The sequence below is a fragment of the Strix aluco genome, chromosome 2 (genome assembly GCF_031877795.1).
Source record: "Strix aluco isolate bStrAlu1 chromosome 2, bStrAlu1.hap1, whole genome shotgun sequence".
NCBI classification, from domain to species: Eukaryota; Metazoa; Chordata; class Aves; order Strigiformes; family Strigidae; genus Strix; species Strix aluco.
This window is the reverse complement of record NC_133932.1, coordinates 26,656,946-26,680,050: the sequence shown is the minus strand read 5'-3', so window position 1 is coordinate 26,680,050 and position 23,105 is coordinate 26,656,946. Positions and strand designations below refer to the sequence as shown.

At 40.0% G+C, this 23,105-nt stretch overlaps 1 protein-coding gene across 4 annotated transcripts in view; it reads left to right on the top strand.

Annotated features, from left to right (window-relative positions):
• Positions 1-23,105, top strand: part of SAMSN1 (SAM domain, SH3 domain and nuclear localization signals 1) — a 108,166-nt gene that overhangs the window by 5,777 nt on the left and 79,284 nt on the right. The window contains exons 3-7 of one of the 4 annotated variants that reach the window (XM_074813622.1): positions 151-268; positions 1,258-1,420; positions 2,102-2,202; positions 3,718-3,854; positions 18,289-18,426. In XM_074813622.1, coding sequence (XP_074669723.1) covers positions 3,831-3,854; positions 18,289-18,426 — 162 coding nt within the window. In that variant the 5' untranslated portion in view covers positions 151-268; positions 1,258-1,420; positions 2,102-2,202; positions 3,718-3,830. Of the gene's footprint in view, positions 1-150; positions 269-1,257; positions 2,203-2,456; positions 3,855-18,288; positions 18,427-23,105 lie in introns of those variants that run through there. The other 3 variants (XM_074813629.1, XM_074813635.1, XM_074813616.1) reach the window with 3 other exon arrangements.

Genomic DNA, 23,105 nt, shown 5'->3' with positions numbered 1-23,105 from the left:
GATCAGAGGAGTAGATGTACATTTTCATTAAGGATAGATATGCTATGGGAGGAAGAAAAGAAGGGAGAAGACAATAGGGGTAAATATTAGTTCCAGATTTACTGAAATGTGTCCAGGTTAGCAACTACTAATTATTTTTCCTTTGTCCAGCAAACCAAAGAAATCTGTGAATTGCACAACTCTGCTGGTGACTTCTCCCAGTGACAGATGAAGCTGCACCAGTAGAATGGTTATCATAGGACTGGGAGCCTGGAGCCAAGGCTGAATTGTGAGTACCTGAATCATTTATGCCAGGCTAGATTATGGGTTGCCACTTACTGTGAATACAGAGCTGAAATACAGCCTCCTGAAAAGGCCAAGGATGACTAGAGATCTCAGCTATGAAGTCTATTCATTCTGCAGGAATATAAACCTCAATATATGAAAGCCTTGATTTGTGGGCATTTTTTTATTTTTTGTGTTTGAACTACTTGCAAGGATGTAGAGTCCAAGCATGTAGAAACCATGTAGCAGTGAAGAAAAATAATTAAATGCTAACAGTAGTGTAAGATTAGAGCTAGGAAGTGAAGGTTCAAGTGTTTCCTGTTCGGTAAAACTGATTGCTGTACCCTTGTTATAGTGTGGGTTTGCTGTTCTGGTATGCTACTGATGCTGCAAATTGCTCTATTTATACCAGATAAAATGTACATAGATGTCACAACACTGACGTTACCTTCAAACTTGTTCTACTTGGTTACTGGTTTTTAAATTATTTTCAAAGCTCAAATTGTTTACACAGACAGCTGTGATATCAAGCGGCATTAAGAACTCTCGCTGAGTATTTTATTTATATTATTCATCCTGATCAACCAATTATAAGTTGGAACCTGATGGGTAATGTCATCTATAGTTTAGGCCTATCAACAAACTTGACCCTTACAGATGGCTATATCAGTGAATTACCAGAGGTCTAAAATGTTTCCTTTTCATTAGAGGAGTCTTAACACTGTAAATACTCAAAACCATGTAATAACAAATTTTCAGTCTTTAGTCTTAGGGTTTTAGGGGCTGTCATCCAGAATATCTGCAGCAGTGCTTTGGGATCCCACTTGAAGTATTCACTGAAGGCTATTTCTTGTAAAGCTATTAGACCAGCAGAATGGAAATCAGAATGGGTTAAATTTCTCTGTTTCTCAAGCTGGATATTTGAACTGAATATTTTAAACCTGACTTGAACAACTTTCACTCAGTACTGTCACCATAATACCTTCGGTATAGATACATGAAGAGAGCTGATACAGCTGGAAACAAAAGGATGAATGCACCAGGATATGAAATGAGAGCAATTGAATGTTGGAGGACTGCCTTTTGGAGAATGAAGGAAGTCAAACAAGCCACCTGGGGCATGCAATCAGGAGGCACGTCTATAGAGTCTAAACTGGTATGACTCCCTGTTTCAATCTCCAGCTCTGTATTTGCGAAAAGCCTGCCTCCGGTTTTCACATTTTACTTCAATGGAATAGTGCCTAACTCATGAGATTTCAAGCCCGATGTAATGGATTGCACCTGTCCAAATGGTGAAGAAAGAACAACTGAAACAAGAGTTGGCCCAATGCCCTAGAAAGTTTCCAGATGGGCATTTATCTCTCTTTACAAAAGGTTGTCTTGTACAGCTCTGCATTTTTGCTTTCCTACACAGTTGTTTGCTATATATGCATATGTCTGTAACTGTAGATACAGGCTGCTTTTTATCTTTTAATTTGTTTTTCTTCTTAAGTTATTATTTTTTCTGCATGTCTATAAATATAAGCAAAATGAAAACTGAATAGCTCAGTAGAAGATCTGTGCTTTCTTAGCTACTCTTAGCTAACCCCCTCAAAAGCCACAACCCAAAATCAGTCTGAATGGAAAACATATCTCCCTGAGTTACTTAGGTGCTGGTTCTTTATTTTATCTTGTAATTTTACTAGCTCTTCGGTCTTTCTGGAGTTTTCAGATAGCTGTTACTGTAAATAAACATTTAAAAAAAAAAAAAAAAAGTAGTTTTCCATAGCTGGGACAGGGTGCATTTGATCATTACTTTCATAGTACTTTGCACATGAGGTTTGTGCTATTATTTCAGTTTTTCCAGCTGGAGAACCTGAGGCACAGGAAGGATAAGAACTTGCTCCCTCAGGAGGAAACTAGCAAGTGAGCCACAAAGCAAATGCAAGCCCATCTGTGGTAAGCTAGGCCTCTCAGATGTCTATTTTTGTATAATCACATTAGGAAAGTGTCACTAGGTGGTAATTGACAAAATCTGTTAGTGTTCCTCAAGTTTGTAAGAGGAGTAAATGAGAAATCTCTTGTTAATTGGCTTCTAAACAGTAACATTTTTCATGACACTCTTCATACCCAACCCTACTTTTCTAATATGAAACCAACCTAAAATTATAACTGAAAAGGGGGTCTGGGAAAACTCTTCAAAAAATAATTTTATATACTTCACAGTAAATAGGAAAAGTGCAAGCTAAAGATCTTTTCCTTTTAAAATCAAATCTTATCTGTCCTCTGGTGTTTGTCAGCATGCTTTTGTGTGAGCCTTGTTTGGGTTTTTGTCTAGGGTAGAAACTAAGTTATGGTAAAATGTATTTATGCTGCCAAAATATGGACATTTCAAATTCACTGGGGTGCAGGATCAAACTGCAAATTTACTAGAATAAACTGAAATAGTCAGAAGTATGAGCAATGAAAGAGTTGCTTAACAAATATGAAGCTCTGGGGCCAAAGAAAGGAAATCAAGATCTTGGTCACAAAATGACACTACATCTCCATTTGTGGTGAATTTCATCTTATGTCTTTGGTACCAACTGCTGCTTGTTCATGTAACCAAGTATCATAGCATTCACATAAGAGCTATGGGAAATTAATTGTGGGTTGGGAGGCAATATTATTCCAAACCCAGTCTAATTTCGGGTATTTCATAATCAGAAACAGTTCAAGACTCACAGTGCTTTTGACATTATTTCTTCCTCAGACAGTTCTACTCCACTATGGGTGATGGAATTTTGCTGATTTATACCAGTTAGTGACATAGGCTACTGTTTTCCTTTACAATTGCTTATCCCTCATCTGCCTGTCTCTATGCACTATAATACCTCTTATTATAACGCATGAATCCCAATTTTTTAATTTCCAGATTTGCCAGGTTTTCTAATAGCAAAATCTGCATCATCAAGCAGTCAACATGTCAGACACCAGTTTGGTAATTATTCATTAGTGTACAGACCCAGAGTGTGAGGGTTTCGTTTGGTTTTTGTTTGGGTTTTTTTAATAATTTAATTGTGGCCCACAAATTTATTTTCCAAGGTTCCTTCCATTCAAAATGTAGTCAACAATAGTTACTTAATTTTGTAAATTAATTAATCTGTATAGAAAATCAGCATTTCTGAACAATTTCTGTGTGTCTTTTGATAATCTGAGTGAACTGAGAAGATTTGTCTTGGAGTTAGCTGTATGTTACAGTGGTTTTAGGCAGAAAGATTTCTATTTCTATTAGATGATAAAATAAATGGAAACAACAGCCTGCAAGAGAGCATTTTCCAAGTCTATCATAATCATTCATAAACAAATAATTTTGTTTTGTGGTAAACATTGTTCTTTAATTCAGAAAACAGTTTGTACTGGCCTGGGGAAGCCTGTCTCATTTGATAATGGGCTCTGAATCCAGTGGATTATTGCAGGGATTTTATCTTGCAGTAATCTCCAGAGAGAAATGTACAAACAGCTGGGAGAGCAAGGAGGAGCTACACTGTGCAGCGGGAGTTTGTGGAGCAGAATTTTGGGGTGCTGGAGTGGATCTCAATACCAACATGAATCTTTTCTGTTTTTCTCTGGTAAGTGTACACACACATGTTTTCATTTAGTGGGTTGCTGAGTTGATAAACTGAACTGGTGGGTGTGTTTGGATGGAAGAAAATCAAGGTGTTATATCATAAACTGTGCAAGGGTTGTGTAACAACAGCGAGTCTCTCTAGCATCCACAAAAGAGAATTTGTGTATGAGAAGCTATACATAGCAAAATATGATTCAGTAAAACTAAGATTAAGCAAAAAGCATATAACAAATGTACTATCTGTTACTATCTGTAACTATTACAAAAAGATGCAGATTTAAACATGAGGCATTTGACCCCAACACAGTGAAATGCCTCATATACATGTTAAAACTACTAAATATATGTATGCTATAAGTTGCTTTAAACTATTTATTTTTTTTGAGATAATAGTATCTGTTTTCCTTCTTAAGTAGTTTGGGAGAACTGCTAGAACTTTTCAAGCATTAGTTTTCTAATAGCCAAGCATGAAGACATAGTCATGAAGGCTAATCCAGTCATATGGCAATATTTACTCACAGTCAGAGGAGTTGATTTAAGACCCTCTTCAGGTTTGTTTTTGTTTTGTTGTTGTTGTTTTTGGGCTTTTTTTGTTGTTGTTGTTGTTTTTTATATATATATTTTTTTCCTTTCTTTTTGTTTGTTTTTTCCTCTTTCCTTTCCCCAGGGCAATGGTCAGAATGAACAGGTAAATAAGGATAGGAAATCCATGGAAACCATTTCTGCTTTCAAAGCTTAACCATCTGCCAATACTAATGCTCAGTATTAGTAATGGTAATTAAATGAGTATATTTGCTGCATTTACACAGCACAGTAGATCTGTTTGCCCATTTTTCATCTTTTGTCCAGATGTTTAGTGTATCTTCCCCATATGTTTAGAAAGAACAATAAAAATCAATATTCAAACTGCATTGACAGGAATTCAAATAGGGGAGCTGCTTTTTGTAAACTGTTGTTCCTGATTGCTAATGCTATCTTAGTGCAGAGTACTGGTGTTCTCCAGATCATAACAATTAAAAGTTGTTTTGGAGTACTTAAAGTAAAATGCAGTGGTATTTTAGGATTCTGTGACAAGAGTCACTCATAAAAAATAATTCCCTGGGAATTCAATGACACTTTTGATCATAGTTTAATGTGAATACCTGTGTATTTGTTCAAAGTTAACAATGGCTTTGTGGTACATTCTGTAACAGCTTGAAAATACTAATTTCTGAAGTTCTTTGGGACAGAACTGTTCTATCAATATTTTATTATTCCATTGGGGCAGCTTCTTACTTTCTATCTGGTTAACTTTTAAAAAAAGCGTAGAGCTTTGTATCAGTTGAGAAATCAGCATTTAGACAAAATGTGAGGTAGGTTGTGTGTGTGAGAGTAGGTCAAGTTGCAGTTTCTCTGTTAAACTGGGTATGCAGCAGCTGGAGTTTCTGTGAGAGAGATAATGACTGAAGTGAAAATGGATGGTTTAGACAAGTGAAAGCTAGTGCCATGATAGTTTCTGTAATGAAATAATTAGTTCTGGTTAAAGATTGCTGCTAAGAAGATAACCTCTGTTCTTTACAAGCTTTCCATGGGAGCCATTCTGTCTGCTTTGGTAATCTTTCAAGCATCTAGCAAAACACCTCACAAGTTATAAAGATCTAAAGATAATTCATAGGTCACTAATATATTTCATAAAACTTGGAGCCCTGTGCAGTCCTCCCTATGCATGCGACACAGTGCAGTTGCTTTCTGTAACCAGATTGTCTAGCTTGGAAATGAGCTAGTATTCAAATATGTACACTAGCTACTTGGTTGGCCTGTGACTGTGAAAAGGCTGGCAACAAGGTGAAGTATCAATATAAGGGTGTTTTTCTCTTTGAGAGAGTCAAGTCAGAAATAATGCACAGCAACAAAACATTGGGCTTTAAAGACAACTTTTAAAGACATCAGAGGAGCCAGTTCCTTAGTAGAGGCAAATAGCCACTGATGACTAGAAATCACTGCTGATTTACATCAAGTGAACATCTGGAGTAACTGCTAAATCTGAAACCATGGAAAAGAAGTTTAGACTATCGGCAGACAGAACAAAAAGAGCTGTTTGATGGAAGTATTTTCCTCCCATAGACTGACTGACAAGATTTCAGTCTGCAATGAATGTGTGCCTGTGTGTACATGTGTGTGAACTATATGTATATATTTTTAAAATACATTGCTTTATAGCTCAGACAATAGTTTTCTACCCTATAGAGTATAGTGGATGAAGATACAGCCGGAGGGAATGACAAGAATATTCTGTTTAAAAACAGAGTAGAACCAGACTTCTGGCTTATCCAAAGTGGTGGAACACTACAGTAGTTAAAGGGACATCAGTTTATGCTGTCAGAGTTGATCCTCTGTGGGTTTGCTTTCATACATAAAACTGATACATATATTTAGCATAAGAAACACAGTGTTATGGGCCAGTCTAGCAAATGGTGACATGAAGGTTGAAGACACTCAAGATTCACAAGATGGTTGTAAAGGTTTTGGAGCCTGGACTGAACTCTGCCCTTCCCAGGGAAGCAGACAGAAATTACTCCAATCTGTTGCCACCTGGGAGCCCTTTGATCTCCTAATATGAGTGTTCCAGTATGGGGTGTTTCCCCAGCAGTACATTTGCATCCTGAGTTGACTTCAGAATTATTTGGTTTCTCAACTGAGATTAATTTTGCATCAGACTCACTGCCATGGTCTCAAGGGATTTGCAGGCAAATGAGGTTTGCCTTCAAAACCTTGTGTCCCTTCTCCATTTGCAAAATGATCAAAAGGATAAATGTCCCTTCTTTTGTAGACCTTTTAAAAGGTCAGTCTTAGACCCTGAATTTGCAGTGCCTTTTCCATTTTATGGTCCTTTACATGTCAGACAATTAAATCAGAACAATACGATTTGTATTATGGACAATATACAGAGAGGTGCCCAAATCAGGCACTGCTTCTGTATGATTTGCAAGAAATTATGTCTCCAAACCATCTATTTCAATACCCTGCCTAATAAATGGCAGCATCCTAAAAATCTGAGAAATAAAAGATATTATTGAATTGTCAATCCTTTAGTTAAGGTAGAATACTTTTCTTACATTATTTTCCTGAATCAATTCTCCAATATCAAGAATATACGCACTGGGATTAGTACCAATTCACCTGGAACACTACCAGTTAATCCTGTCCTGAGTTATTGTCTTTTCTGACAGGGTATACTTTTACTAGTTTGGTGGCATTTACTCCTGGAAGCAGCATAAGTGTTTCCTTAGAAGGGGTCATCTTTGAACACAATTGTACCCTTAGCCCAAATAACAGGCTTTTCAGATATTTCTCTACAGAGGCTCCATTTCATGAAGTACACACCTCCAGAAACATGTCCAGGTGTTGAGCTTCCTTGGCACACAAGCATCTGTGTCTGTTCTAGCAAACTCTCCAAAACAAGGCAGCTGCATGCAACCTGCCTGTTAAGTGTAGTTTTGATGATGTTTTAACCACTGTGCCAAGGAGTCATTTGGATGTGTGTTAGTTAACAAAAGACAAGTGTGGGCCAGGGACTGTTTGGGCAGGGAGCACCAGTGCAGATGATCACATTGCAGCACCCTGGTTCATTCTTGTCCGTCATTTCATTTACTAAGAGAGATGCAACCAGATGTATTTCTGTTTCAAAGAAAAACCAAACTTCAGTGCAGTCTCCATAAGAAAGTGGATGTGAGGGACATGAAAGACTTCCTTACACAAGGCGATACTTAAAGCCTAAATCCTACCTTCTTTGGCAGTGATGGTGGCATTAGTAATGGAACTAATGAAGACAGGGAAGAATTTTGGATACTTAAGAGGTGCCAACATCTTGTATATCAGAAACCTATGTAAGAAAGGCAGTAGAGAAAGGATACAACACTCCTAATCGCAGGATTGCTCAGATCAGTTATTCAAGTTGAGCACTGATCTTAGGGTTTAAACCAAATAAGACCCCTTGCATTTTTCTATTTCTTTTCCATATCATAGCTTGCTAACCACCACTTTTGCTAGTAAAACTTAAAGTTAAGTACCAAGTGAAAGTCTAATCATCTTAATGATTTGCAGTAGCATTGAACTAGTTGTGTATGTTATCTTGATAGTTGGTTTAAAGATGTACTGACAGCACAATGTAAAATATATTACATCTAATGTTATGAAATGAAGCAGCACTTGGCACTAAAAACTAATGTTTCTATGGTGCAATATGCAGAGAAAATAAGTATTAATAAAAGTGGTGTAATAAGATAAATTATTAGATGGAGCCTCCATATGTTAAAGAAACCATAGAGTAAATAGAAAGATGCTAATGCTGCTATGACTATTGGGACATGATGTTACTTAGAAATGGATTTAACTCAAAAATATGTGTTTTAACAAAGAACGATTACCTGAATGTGGTGTCATGGTTTGAGCCCAGAAGGAAACTGAGCACCATGCAGTCACTTATTCACCCCTTCACCCCCAGTGCTGGGAAGGAGAAAATGAAGAGAAAAGACTCAGGAATCGAGATGAGGATAAGGCAGGGTGACTCACCCATTACAGTTATGGGCAAAAGACAGACTCATTAGGGGAAGGAAAAAGAACATCACTTTAATTCAAGCACTAACAAAACCAACAATTAACAGACAGGGTAGGACAGTGAGAAGCGTTACCACATCTTAAAAATCACATTCCCCTACTCCTCCCTTCTTCCTGGGCTCAGGTTTTTTCCCAGTATCTCTACCTCCTTTCCCAGCAGTGCAGGGGTAGGGGATGGGGGGTGCAGACAGTCCACCACTTCTTCCTCAAAGTGGAGAGGGAAGAACTCTTCTGCATTCTTCCCCCTGCTCCACATGGTTTCCCTCTCACGGGAGACAGTCCTCCACAAACTTTCTCCATTGTGAGTCCTCCCCATGGGCTGCAGCTCTTTCCAAGATGCTCCGGTGTGGGTCACCCCCACGTGTTGCAGCCCTCCCAGTGCTGAACTATGACAGCGTGGGCTTCTTCTTCCCATAGAGAACCACCCTTCTTCGGGCGCAGCTGCCACTTCCAGTGTGGGGTACTTCACAGGCCACAGGCGAAACTCTGCTCCACCAGTGACCTCCATGGATGGCAGGGGGGCGGCCCTGCCATCTCACCATGGGATACAGGGGGGGTCTCTGCTCCAGTGCACCTCTCCCCTTCCTCCTCCTTTCTTCCACTGACCTCAGTGTTCGCATAGGTGTCCTTCTTGTAACTCCTCCTCACAAGTCCCAATCCCCTCCCAGATTCCCCTCCTTAAATACATTACCACAGAGGCGTGGCCACCATCACTAATTGGTGCGGCCTTGGCCAGAGGTATGTCCAACTTGAAGTTGGGGCAGCTTTCAAGAAGCTTCTCACAGGGGCCACCACTGTAGCTCCCTCCCCCACTACCAAAAACCCCTCCACACAAACCCAGCACATGTGGAAAGACCATCCTCTAAAGTGTAGTGTGACTATAAGAGATCTTAGTGCCTGAGCTTTGTAGTGCTTCCCATGTAATCACCTTCATATACTCCTTATCATTTTAGCTAGATTGTTATCATCCCACCATACACAGGAGTTCACATTTAAACACTGATCTGGAGAATGGCCTGACTGCATTACTAAATGTTCCTCTTTCTGCCTTATGATCCATCTAGTCTCTCCATGCCATGATAATATTGTGCAAAGAAAAGAGCTACAGACAATTATTTTCTTCTAGATCTGAATTGGATTTTTTCTCCCATAAAACTCCTGATGCAAAGGGCTTCAAAAGGCTTTCTCATCCCATGTAGGAGAAAGGAGATGTACTAACTACTCCAGAATTAAGTTAATATATTCTTCTGTTATCTCTCATATTGCTCTGTGATGTTTAGTGTGCTCAGGACTACTAAAAGACTTGACATATGAAATGGAAGACTTTACTGACATCGTGTTTTTTGGTATAGAAGTAGACCTAACTTTAAAAAAATTTAAAAAAGAAAGCAAGAAAATTTCAATTTTAGTTAAATACTTCAGGTTGCCCTGAAATAATTATTTCTTTCAATATTTCCCACCTACAAGGGAAATATATTCCAACAAGGTATAAAACCAGTGAGCAAAGAAAACTCTTTTGTAAACTGAAGGTGCACTTTCTCTTTCTTGGGTGCTCTTTTGTGCTTTCTTGTGCAGGTTTTCTTTCCTGCACTCATTTTCTGGATGGTCATCTGTTGCACCCACTCTCTCTTGCTCATGTGCTCACTCTTTCTTGTGCCTGTGCTTACTCGAGCCTAGTCTCTCATGCACACTTGCTCATTTTTGTTCCCTCACTCTTTCCCAGACCTTTGCCCTTTCTTGAGCCCACCCTTTCTTGTTCCCTTGTGCTTGCTCTTTCTATTGCTCAAGCTCTCTCATTCTCATGCTCTCCTTTTGTTGGTGCTTTCTTTCTCTCGCACTCTTTCTCACATGCTATTTCTCTTGACCCTTCTCAGTCTCTCTCTTGCACTCTCTATCTCTCTTTCTTTCTCTCCCTTTCTCACATACACTCTGCCTTGCTCATACTTTAGTTCTTTCTCACATGCTTTGTTGCACACACTTGCTCTCTTGCACATGCTCATGCCTTCATGTTCCCACTCCCTTTCTCCTGCCTAATGTTTCTCGCACCTTCACACATTCTTTCTCACATGAGCTTTATCTCTCTCCCTTGCATGCCCACTCTTTCTCTCTTGCCCTCTTTCTCATTCTCATTCTCTTTATCTTTCACATGAACTTGCTCTTTCTCCCATACTTGCTCTTTCTTGCACACGGTCACAATCTTTCTAATGCCCACTGCTCCTTCTCATGACCAATCTCTCTTTCTCAGTCCCCTTCTTTCACTGATCTCATGTCTGTATGAGTTTTCTCACTCCTCTTTCTTGTTACTTGGCACCCTTTCTTGTGATTTTGTTCTCAGTCTTTATTACACCCTCACTTTACTGCACATGCTTTCTTTTTCTCCTGCCATGTCTTTCTTTCCTGCACACTTATTCACATGATCTCTTTCCATTTCTCTCCTTTACTCCCTCTTCCCCTTCTGCCCTCTCCTCTTCTCTCTCTCCTCCTCTGTTCCCTCCTTCTATCCCTCTTTCAAACATCCTTTCTCGCATAAACATGCTCACTTTTTCTCACATGCTGGTGCACCTGCTCCATGTCTCATGCCCTTGCTGTCATCACAACTTCATGTCCTTTCTTGTGACCTTGTGCTCTTTCTCACATACCCATGCTTGGATTCTTGCATGAGCTTTTTCTTATGCTCTCTCACTTCTTTTGTGTCATCTCTTTTCCCACACACTCTGTCCCCTTCTTGAGCGCTTTTTTTCTTGAAAGCTCTCTCTCCCCCTCTTCACTCTTTCTCTATCTCTTTCTTTTTCTTACTCTTGCTCTCTCACACTGTCTCTCATTCTCACATGCAATCACTCTCACGTTTGCTCTTTATCACTCTTTCTTGCATCCCCTCCCTTTCTTGCACCCTTACTCCCTTCCTTATGCCCTTTCTCATGACCCCACCCCATTTCTTGCAACCTTGTGCCCTTTCTTGTGACCCTGCTCTTGTGCTTTCTCGTGCCCTTGCTTGCAATTACTCATGCCACCTCTCTCCTCATACAATCTCTTTCCACCACACTCTCTTTATTCATATGCTCTCTCTCCTCCTTTCTTGAGCACTTGCTTCCTCACTCACTCTTTATCTCTCTCTTCCCTTCTCTCTCTCCCTTTCTCTCTCATGCTCACCCTCTTGTGCCTGATCCTTTTCTCATATTTTGACACCTTTTCCTGCAGCTTCATGCCCTTTCTCACAACACTGTGCCTTTTCTTGCAACCTCATGTAATTTCTCACAACCTCACACCCTAACAACCTCACAATCCTTTCTTTCAACCTCACATTCAGTCTTCCTCACAACCTCATGCTTGCTTTCTCAGGCACACGTTATTTCTTGCACTGTGCCTCTCTTTCACTTTCCACCTCTCTCATGCTGCTCTCACTCTCTCTGTTTCTTGCTCTCTCCCTCCTTCCTTTTCTTGCTTGCTCACACCCTAACTCTCTTTCTCCTGTGCTGCCTTTATTCTATATACTCATGCTTTCTTGTGCACTCCCTTTGTCAAGCACTCTCACTTTCTCAAGCTCTCACTTTCTCATGTGGTCACTCTTTTTTCTCACTTGCATTTTCTCACATATTCACACACATTGCACCCTTGCCCCCACTTTCTCTTGTGTCTGCCTTTTCCCCCACCCTCACGCTCAGTCTATTGCGCTCTCTCTCCATTTCTCCCTCCTGTTTTCTCTCTCTCCTACTGTGTCATCTCTCTCCTTCTCCCTCTTTCCATTGTGCACTCTCTTGTGCATGATCACTTCTCATATGAGTTTGTTCTCATGCCCTCATGCCCTTTCTCTTGACTCTGCAGTATGTTATAGAATCATAGAATCATTTAGGTTGGAAAAGACCTCTAATATCATCGAGTCCGACCATAAACCAAACACTGCCAACTCCACCACTAAACCATGTCCCTAAGTATCATATCTACACAGTCTTTTAAATACCTCCAGGGGTGGTGACTCAACCACTTCCCTGGGAAGCCTGTTCCAATGTTTGATAACCCTTTCAGTGAAGAATTTTTTCCTAATATCCAATCTAAACTTCCCCTGGTGCAACTCAAGGCCATTTCCTCTTGTCCTATTGCTTGTTACTTGGGAAAAGAGACCGACACCCACCTTGCTACAACCTCCTTTCAGGTAGTTGTAGAGAGCGATTAGGTCTCCCCTGAGCCTCCTCTTCTCCAGGATAAACAACCCCAGATCTCTCAGCTGCTCCTCATAAGACTTGTTCTGTAGACCTTTCACCAGCTTTGTTGCTCTTCTTTGGACGTTCTCCAGCATCTCAATGTCTTTCCTGTAGTGAGGGGCCCAAAACTGAACACAGTGTTTGAGGTGCGGCCTCATCAGTGCCGAGTACAGGGAGATGATCACTTCCCTAGTCCTGCTGGCCACATTATTTCTGATACAAGCCACTGTGCCCTTTCTTGCAAACTCGTGCTTGTTCTTTGTTACCCACTCACACTAGCTTTCTCACATGCACTTTCTCTCTTGTGCCATCTATTTCCCATGCTCTCCCTGTTTCTTGCTCCCTCTCCCCCCTTCTTGCATGCTCTCTTGCTCTCTCCAACTATCTCTCCCTCCCTCTCTTTAACTTTCTTCTTCGTGCACCCTTGCTTTTTCTTGCAAGTGATCATATTATTTCTTGTGGCCACTCTATTTCTCACATACACACTTGGGAGATACTCACCTCTCTCTCTGTGTCTGCCTCTGCTCTATCTAGCTCTCTTTCTCTCACATGCATGCTCACAGCTTGTTCTCTTTCTCGTGTCCTTACTCCCTTTCTGACAACCCCCATTGCCATGACCTTAACACCTTTCTTGTTTCCTCACAGCCTTTCTCTCTGCTTTGTCCTTGTTCTTTCTCATGCTCTCACACTCATTTTCTCATGCGTGCTCTCTGTCCTGCCATGCTCTCTCTCTTGGTTTCTGGTGCAGTCCCTCTCTCAATCTCTTTTTGAGCTTTGTCTCCCCACGACCCACTCTAGCCCCATCTCTCCCTCTTACCCCTCATTCTTTTCATTCTTGCTCTCTTTCAGACACAATCTCTTTCTTGTCATCTCTCTCACACACTCAAACTTTCTTGCACACTTGCTCTTTCTCATGTTAGCTCTCTTCCCTGTGCCCTCACACCCACCTCTGCTTTTGCCTGCTCTTTCTTGCATATCCTGCTCTTTCACCATTTGCTCCTCTTTTTATGACCTCACTCTCTTTGTTGCACCCTCATGCCCTTTCTCATGCCTTTGCTCTCTTTCTTAAGAATTCACAGTCACTCATTCTTATGACCTCATGCTCACTTTCTTGCGCTTTCTCCCTCTTTCTTGAGAGCTGTCTTTCTCACAAGCGTTCCTTTTCTACCTTGTACACACTTGCCATTTCTCACATGCATACTCTCTCTCACAAACTGTCCTGCTCTTTCTCATGCTCACTCCCATAGTCACCCTCTCTGTCTTGAGGCTTTGCACCCTCTCTTGCACCATTCCCCCATTTTCTCATGCCCTTTCTCACAACCTCACTCTCACCATTTCTCAAGCCTGAATGCACACTTTCTTGCACAAGTTTTCTTGCACAATCTCTCTTTCATGTGCCATTTCTCACACACACTGTCTCTGCACTATTCACATGATCTCTCTCCCCCTTTCTAAACTGTCTTATGATCTCTCCCACTCTTTCCCTCTTCCTCTTCCTCATTCTTCCTCTCCCTCTCTCTTGCTCTTCCACTCTCTATTTCCCCTATTTTTCTCTCATGGGCACTCTCTTTCCCAACTACACTTTCCCTGTTGTGCCTGCTCCTTTTCTCAGGCCAGCATATCCTTTCTTGTGCCAGTGTTTCCTTTCTAACTCCATTGTGCTCTTTCTTGTGACCTCACACCCCTTCTTGCACCCTCGCACTCTGTTTTTCTCATGTCTTCATGCTTGCTTCCTTGTGCCTGCTTTTTCTTTTGCATGCCATCTTTTCACAACACTCTCTCTCACATTCTCTTTCTTCCTCCCTCTTTCCTGCACTCTCTTGTTTTTCTCTCACATGTGCACTTTCTTGCACCCTTGCTCACACATGCTTGCACTTTTTTGCGCACTTCCTTTCTCAAGCACTTGCCCTTTCTCATGCTCTTGCCTTTCTTGTGTTCTTGCTCTTCCCTGTGTGCTTGCTTTCTTGTGCTGTCATGCTGTTTCCCTCAACCCCACCCTTTCTTGCACTCACCCTTTTGTGTGCCCTCATGCTTGCTCTTTCTCACATGAGCGTTCTCTTTTTTATGAGCCTACCCTCTCATGTGTGGTCACGCTCTCTTTCACTCGCATTTCCTTTCTCATTCTCTCTCTCTCTCATGGACTTTCTCACATGTTCACTTTTTCTTGCATGCAGGCATACTCTCATGTCCTCTCCTTTTCTCATGCCCTTGATTTTTCTCACACCCTCACTTTCTTGTGCCCTCACACCCTTTCTCACAACCTTGTACTTGATCTTTTTCACACCCTCATGCTTGCTTTCTCACTCCACCTCTCAGCCCCCACCCCATGCCCTCTTGTGCTGTCTCACTCTATTTCTTGTGCATTCCCTTTCTGGAGTGCTCCTGCTTTCTTGTGGCTTTGCTTCTTTTGTGCTCTCCCTCTTTCTAACACCCTCATTGTCACTTGCACATGCTTGCTGCTTCTCATGCAATCACATTCTCACATGCTTATGTGCTTTATCCTACCCTTGTGCCTCCCTTTCCTGTGTCCACCCCTTTCCATGCCCTCACACTCAGTGTTTCTCATGTGGGCTTTCTTTTTCATGCACTCTTTCTCTCCCCTGTCCTTTAGCACTCTTCGTCACATGCTCTTTCTCTCTTTTGATCATGCCGTCCCTCTTTCTTTTTCACTCTTTCTTGCTTTATTTAGCTTTTGATCTTTCTTGTCTTCTTGCTCCTTCTCTCTCACCCTCTCTCTCTATCCCTCTCTGTCATGCTCACACTATCTTCTCATTCATGCTGACTTTCCCTTGCACACTTGCTCTTTCTGGATATTGGTATGCTCTTTCTCATGCCCACTCCTTTTCTCACACCCTCACTCTCTTTCTCTTTCCCGGTCTCTTTGTTGCACCTTCACTTTCTTTCTCACAACCTTGTACTCTTTCTTGTGACCTTCTGGACTTTCCTGCAACCGTGCACTTGCCCTTTCCCACACCCTCACGCTCAGTTTCTTCCTCTTGCCATCTCTTTCTCACATCTTTCCACACATTCTCCTTCTTAGGCACTATTTCCCTCTTTCTTGTGTGGTCTTACTCACACACTCATGTGTGCATGCACTCACTCTTTCTCATGCTTTTGCTCTCTTGCTCACTTTCTTGTCCATGCTCAGACTCTTTCTGTGCATTCCCTTTCTTGAGTGCCCTCTCTTTCTCACACCCTTGCTCCTTTCCTTGCCCTTGCTCTTATTGGTGCCCTCCTTCTTTCTTGTGCCTTCACTCTTTCTCATTTCCTGGCTCTTCCGCACATGCATTTGATATTGTCCATGCACTTACTCTCCATCTCACACACTCACATGTTTCCTCATGCACTCACACACTTTCCTGTGTCCTTATGCTCACTGTTCCTCAAGTGAGCTTTCTCTTCCTCGTTTGATATCTCTTGCTCATGCTCTCTCTCTTGCTCTCTCTCACCTGCATTCACTCTCTCTTACTTACTCTCACACATCCCCTGTCTCTTCCTGTCTCATCTCTTTCTTTCTGTTCTTCACCTGATCTCTCTTTTGTGTGCTTGCTCTTCCTTGTGCACTCACTTCTTGTGTTCTTTCTCATGCGCACTTGTGCTTTCTCATGTGCTTCACTTCTTGCATGCATCCTTTCTCATGCCGTAATTATTTTTCATGCACTTCCTACTCCTCATGCCCTCACTCTTTGACATGCATTTGCTTTTTTTTCCACATACTTGCTTTTTCTTACACACCTGCCCTTTCTCACAGCTTTGTGCTCCATCTTTCTCACACGAGCTTTCTCTTGCTTGTTTGAGGTCTTTTACACGCTCTCCCTCCTTTCCTTTCTTGAGCACTCATTCTCACATGCTTCTACTTATGCTCTTCTCTTTCTCGCCCACTCTCTCTCCCCTCTTCTCTCTCCCATTTCTTTTCCCTCTCTTATCCTTGCCCTTTTCCTCCTTTGTCCCCTTTACATAATTTTCTTTCTCTCTTTTTGCCTTCTTGTGACCTCTTTTCTTACTGTCTTCCTCTCCCCTATCTCCTTTCATCTTCCTCACCCTCTCTTTTCCCCCTCTTTTTCCATCTCTCATACTCTTTCTTTCACATGAGCTCTCTTTTATGCTTTCATCTCTTAATTAAATACTCCCTTCACCAAAGTCCTGTATTCCCTATTGAGGAAGAAGTATATGATTACATTTTATGTTGCAGAATCCTGGAAGTGTGTAACAAGGTTTTAAACTCATCATTTTTGTCTAGAAATGCTCAGTCCACAACTTCAGACTGGGAGCCTGAACCATCATTGCTACATGGCAACATAGTTACAGTAAGAAAAAATACTGTTCTTATGAATGAATGCAGTTGCTGTCAAAACCCAGGCTCAGCTGGCTGTTAGGAGCACAAGCCATGTGTAGTGTGCTTCATAAGCCATGTGCCACTTTCCCACAAAGCATTGACTCATTAGTTCATAGAATAAACTCCAGTATACAACTTGAGTATTTTCAAGAAGTTCAACTTGCAATATTTCTCCCACAACATTTATCTTGGCTTATAAAGACTCCAATAGACTGAAGCAAATAAAGATCCATAGATAAACATTGTGGTTGCAAAAATTAGTCATGTCTTTGAACTGCTGTTTCACCGGTCAATAATATTGCCTGTAAAGTTTTACATATTAACAATATAACTTCAAATATACATCTGTGTTTATCTTCTGTACTAGAGGAACAAATGCTTTTAAATAATAATATACCATGTTAATTTCAATGGTGTTGCTCTGCTGTAAGTCACACTGCTATAAATTTGATTAATTCTTTAATTAATGCAGTTAAAAATCAGTAATCAAAATTCATTGGGAAAATATTCAGTGCAGATCAAAGTGGCAACATCTAAAATCTAGGTTCATTAGTTAGAGTGTCTTTAGTTTTGCCATCTGCTTTCATTTAGCTCTTGAATTATGGAATGGTGGTGTGTATATGTAATCTTGGCTCTTGGAGTTGTAGGATAAATTTTAGTTTCTGTTAAAACGTTTTTATTCTTGGTGGTTGGAGCAAAAGAAGCTTTACATGTGCGTTATAACATAGAGTTCAAAAATTTGAAGAAGGCAAATGGAATTTATTTTTAATTCTAGCCATTCTCATTATTTTGGGGGCCTAAATCATGACTCTCAAATTCTGGGAGTTGGCAGCATTTTTTCCTTTTATTTCTAAGGAATAGGGTTACCTTTCTGCATCAGATGATTAGCTTTTTTTCCCATAAAGAAGAAGTACTAACTATAAAATATTTTTACAGTTTATGTAGAAATTTTCATGGGTTATAGTTTTCATAGTTTTCACAGGAATTTTCATGTAGTAGCCAGGTGGAGATCTACACCTAATTTTACTCCTTCTGAGCAGATAATGTTAATTTTTGCTGTACCCCCAGCTTTACTCCTGTCAATCTGTGGAATCTAAGCCACGATAGTGTTAAGTCCAGCATTTGGGTACTTACTATAATCAATTTCTATATGTCTTTTTAGAGAAAGAAGTAAATAAAGGATTTCAAAAGATGGGAGGAAAATCACTCTCTAGTTTGTAAATCACTGCTTGCTTTTTAAATTACTGTTATTTTAATGTGTTTACAAGTGTTCATCTTTGAAAATCTGTTTAAATGTATTTTAGGAGGGCTCAATGGACAGCTTGTATGAGCCTGTCCCAGAACATCAAGAACCCAAGGATACAACTACTATTGACAGCTGGGCTAGCACTCCAGAGAACATGCATGTAAACTGTGAACCACCTGATAGATCTATGTCTCTGGTAAGTAAAATTTAATTGCAAAGTATGCAATGTGTTTTGCAAAAAAATATTACTCTGTATGCCAGCTGTGTGTTCAGCTGGCTTAACTGCCTGTTTGAACTATTTAGGCTCTTTAGAGCCACTGTTCAAATCTCATCTCTGTAGCCAATGACCTGATTTCTGTCCAGTCTTAAAAAGCACACTTGAAAAACAGGTCATGAGTTTCTATACAGCTAGCAGCAAAGTGAGATTAGTGCAGCTTCACTGTACAAGGGAATTTCTCTTTGCAAGCAATATCATGTGAAAATGCTGGGCACAGATATTAGTAGAGTTTGTGTCTACAGGATATACTACTGGTGTCTTCAGCTGTCCTTTTAATTAATAAAAAGAAGCGTTTCTAAAGTGTGAGTTGTATGAATTTTGTAAGTGGTGGCCTCTGGAATAACCTTTACATTTTACAAGACCTCATTAGGCAAACATGTGAAGGAGTTTGTCTTCTGTTTTTTTTCTTCTTAAATAATGTTACCCTACTTAATCCTTTATTATTGGTATGTTATTGGTATAATATATCATTGAGGCTTTGACAAATACTTTAGCATAGTATATGAAATTTCATAATCCTTTTCATTTCATAATCTCTGCTCTCTGCTTCACAATGCTCCTTCATTTATAATTACTATCTCTATCTATAGCAACATATGATGCAGTCTGGTGAAGGAATAAAGAAAAACCAGGATGTTCATTATTCAGAGAAGAGAGACTGTCCTTCCTTCAGAGATTATGCCAGACTTTACCCATGTGCACTCTAGGTTGTGTACTGTGTACCTATGAGACTCTGGGCCTACGGTGTTGCAGTGTCAAAAGCAGGATTGCACACAGGACTTGCATGGAGAAAGTGCTGGAGCCGGTGGGAAAGGAGAATGGCTGGGGAATTGTGGCATGCACTTGTTGAGTTCCTAAAGGAATGGAAATAACTTCTTCTCAGATCCTTCTGCTGCAACCATCTCTCTGTGCATGTCTCTCTCTTCCAGATAATCACCTTGGTGCTTTATATAATGGTCCTGGTTTTGAGAGCATCAGTGCATAGATCTCAAGATGATTCCTCATAGCATCAGCACAGATCTATGAGCTGGGTTCTGAAATGTGCCTACATTATCATTTTACTACAGTAGGTGTGAGATGTTCCCCTGTGTGACAGGTCTCTCCCCATTATCAGGTTGTGACCTTGTTACTGTAAGAATGAGCCACCTCTGTGCTGTTCCAGCTAAGTGTGTTTAATCATGGTTGTGAAATATGGCTCTAACCTTATCCTAGCGTGCTTGTAGGATTTCAGTTTTGTGAAGGTCTAGCTATTTGGCTAGGACTGTGCTACACAACTGTATTGAAACATGACATTCTACTAACAAAGGTGGACATTAGAGTTCAGCTCCTTCATCCATTCAGTCTTTTTCCCCTTTGCTGTGACTACAAACCAACTTAACATTTTATGACAACTACACTAACATTTCCTTGTCCAATAGATGTTTATCTGCTAGGAACAGTATTTAGACAAAATAAAATGAAAGTTAAAAGCAGATTCATTTTTTGGTACCCAGCATGTGACATATGATATCCTAATATACTTTGCAATAGATAACTACTAGAAATTATCCTTTATCTTGTCAAGGTATGGTAAAGACACATCTATAGCACTGTCGTCTGCTATGGTTTTCACAATGTGTAAGGCTAAGAATTAAAACTGCAGTGATCGTTTATGTCAGGCGTTTTGTTTATTTCTTTATCTTATTTTGTTCTGTTTTCTGATTTGGCAGCATTACTTCAGACTCTTCATTATATTAGTATAGAGTTAGGCTTCATAATTTTTTTTGGCTAAATAAAAGTAATCAGCCTATCCAATACAGAACTTTCTTTTCATTGAGTCAGTCTAAATAAGCAGATTTGCTGCTAGCGTAGGATTAGAAAATCCTGTACGTTAATCTGAACAAATTGTAGGAAAACATTTTTCACATTGCTCAGTGCTGATTTTGTGGGATGGCACTGCATAGTCCATGAAGATACATGAACAGCAGTGAATAGAAGAATCCAGCACTTTTGTTTCTGCTAGCTCTTATCATACATTTCTGTTTTCCTAATGGGGATATTTTAGCAATGGCACAATTATTCATCACTGAATTTAAATTTCATCATCAATAAAAGCAACGCTAAATGACTAAACAAACTCTTGGCTCACTAGATATTAACAAAAAGCTTCCTAAGACTGATTGTGGGTTTTACTTTTTTCTGTTTTGAGAGAGTATTCAGCTCAGCACTTAACTAAAATAACGGCTAGATGCTGTGTCACTGTGCTAGCTGTAGAATCAACATGATTATTTATAAAATACTCTCTAGAAATGGAAAACAAGATTAGTGATGACGTGTCAGCAGTAAGACCTATGGAAAAATGTCACTAAGGCCAAAGGACTATGTGTAATCTTATCTGCTATTTCTAGCATGTGAGTTATTAGACCTACACCTTGGATGAAGCTGTTAAGCTTATTAACTGAGCCCATTTGTACTTCTCTCCCATTTTTAATTCCGTTACTTGGTTCCAGGCTGCAGGGTGGCCCCCACAGCATGATAAATTCAGAACATTATTGGCTCCCTCAGGACTTTGATTTAGCCATCTATCATTATTCAGTAATGCGCATACTTAAGTGCACTGCTAAGTAGGTATGGGCTCTAGCGTATGGTTTAAATGGTTGGCTGAACCATGACCATGCAGGTTCCACAGAGCTGTTAAATCTCCTCAGGGTGGAGCAGCCTGGCACAACACATTTCCTCCTTAGGAAGCTTTGCCCCTTTCCTTTTTTCTATAAAACTTCATAAATCAACAGGGCAGGCATTCGAGGTCTGCTCCCCTCAACTTAAAAAAGGGAGACTAGGGCTAGAGGAAATTTTCCTTATACTGCAGCAAGGTAGTTATTTTCTTGCAGTTATCTCATCTGTTGTGATTTGTCCTAATCATAGCCGGGCTGTGACATTCTTCTGAAGACGTGGGAAATGTTGGGTACTACGGTCACTGAAGCTGTGCGGGACAAAATTCAGTGAACATACTCTTTGGGCACTTTTTGAATCATGGTTATTTTTGCTCCTCACCAAACATCTGCCCAAATGACACATCCTGGATGAAGAATAATCTCTCTTTTGTGTACACTGTTCTTCTCCACATAATTTAGAAGACCTGTTTAGTATAAGAAACGTTTTGCCTGTTATGTTCCCACTCCAGGTTCCTGTGGTACTGTCTTGTGCCTGTTATACACACTTGCCTTTTGATTTTAATCCTCAGGGAACTGGCCTGTTAACTTTTTGGTTAATTCACCTGTTGCTCAGCTTCAGTAATATTCTCAGACAGAAAGAAAAAAATAGATTTATGGAGTTGTTTGTGAACCTTATGCACAGCAAAGCTGAATTGGACCTTCCTCAGAAACAATTGGTAGCCAACAGTATGTAATGAATCATATAGATACTCTTTGCCTGTAACTATGCTGTTAACTGGGAAACTGAATTTCTACCTCTTATAGCTTGGTATTACAGTCTTCTACCTCATGAGCTGTCTTAAGCTTCTCAAGAAAAGAGTCTTCAGTATTAAAACTATTTTCATATATTTTCTGTCAGATTGCAATCACCAAATGTCATGAGATCCACATATTTTTCAACTGCTGACCATGATATGATCGACTACACTGTATGTCAGAAAAGTGCCAAATAATTTATCAGTCTTTCTAAGTTATTGCCAGGAAAATCACAATCAGTCATGATACCTGCTTTAATCTGCAGTGTTATAATTGGCATTTGATTCCAGCGAGAGAAAGAAGAGGGTTAGTTATCTGAAATGATAATTTCCCTGTTTGCAAGTCTTAACAGACACAGAACCTGTAGCTTTCTCAGCCAGCTTGTAAACACCAGAGGGACTCATTCAATTCTTTAATTCAGAGTTATCTGATAAAAACACAGAGGAAAGGACTTTACTAATAATCTTATAATGCTGAGTTTCCACATGTGCAGTTTGTTTCTAGGAAACAGATCATTTGTATTTGGGATGGGGAAAGAAAGAATTCTTCCCATAAACAAGGTAATTATGCATTTCAGAGAATGTGGAGAGTAGAGTCTAGATGAATCTTAATTTGCATTCTAAGATAAAAGATGTTTTAAGAACTGCTTAATTTCTAGTTTCAGATTAAATTTACATACTATTTTAAGTGTAGTCAAATACTGAAAAGATACTTAAAACAAAAAAAGTACAAACGAGTAATTTATTCTTGTACCCCAATTTAGCCAGCTGATTCAGACATAGCAGGAAGAGATGTGTCGAATAAAAGGTGCCATTTTAAAATGGTCATTTAAACCCACTGTCATATTCCATTGTGGCACTGCATCCCATGATATCCAGTGAACTCACGTCAGTATCACCTCAATGTATGATGTAATGCCATACATGCATCTTTTGCTGGATTTTAAGAAATGATGATGAAGCATTGTTTTCAAATCATGGAGCAAAAATCAAACCTACAATTCTATGTTTCATGTTCCACACCAGATGTTTGACATCTGAAGATATGAATTAATAGTCTTTCCAGGTATATGCCACATTGAGGTTTAGAGAGCACTCTGTCTCCAATTTTTTCCCTGGATCATATACAGTTTCTAACTTATAATATCCT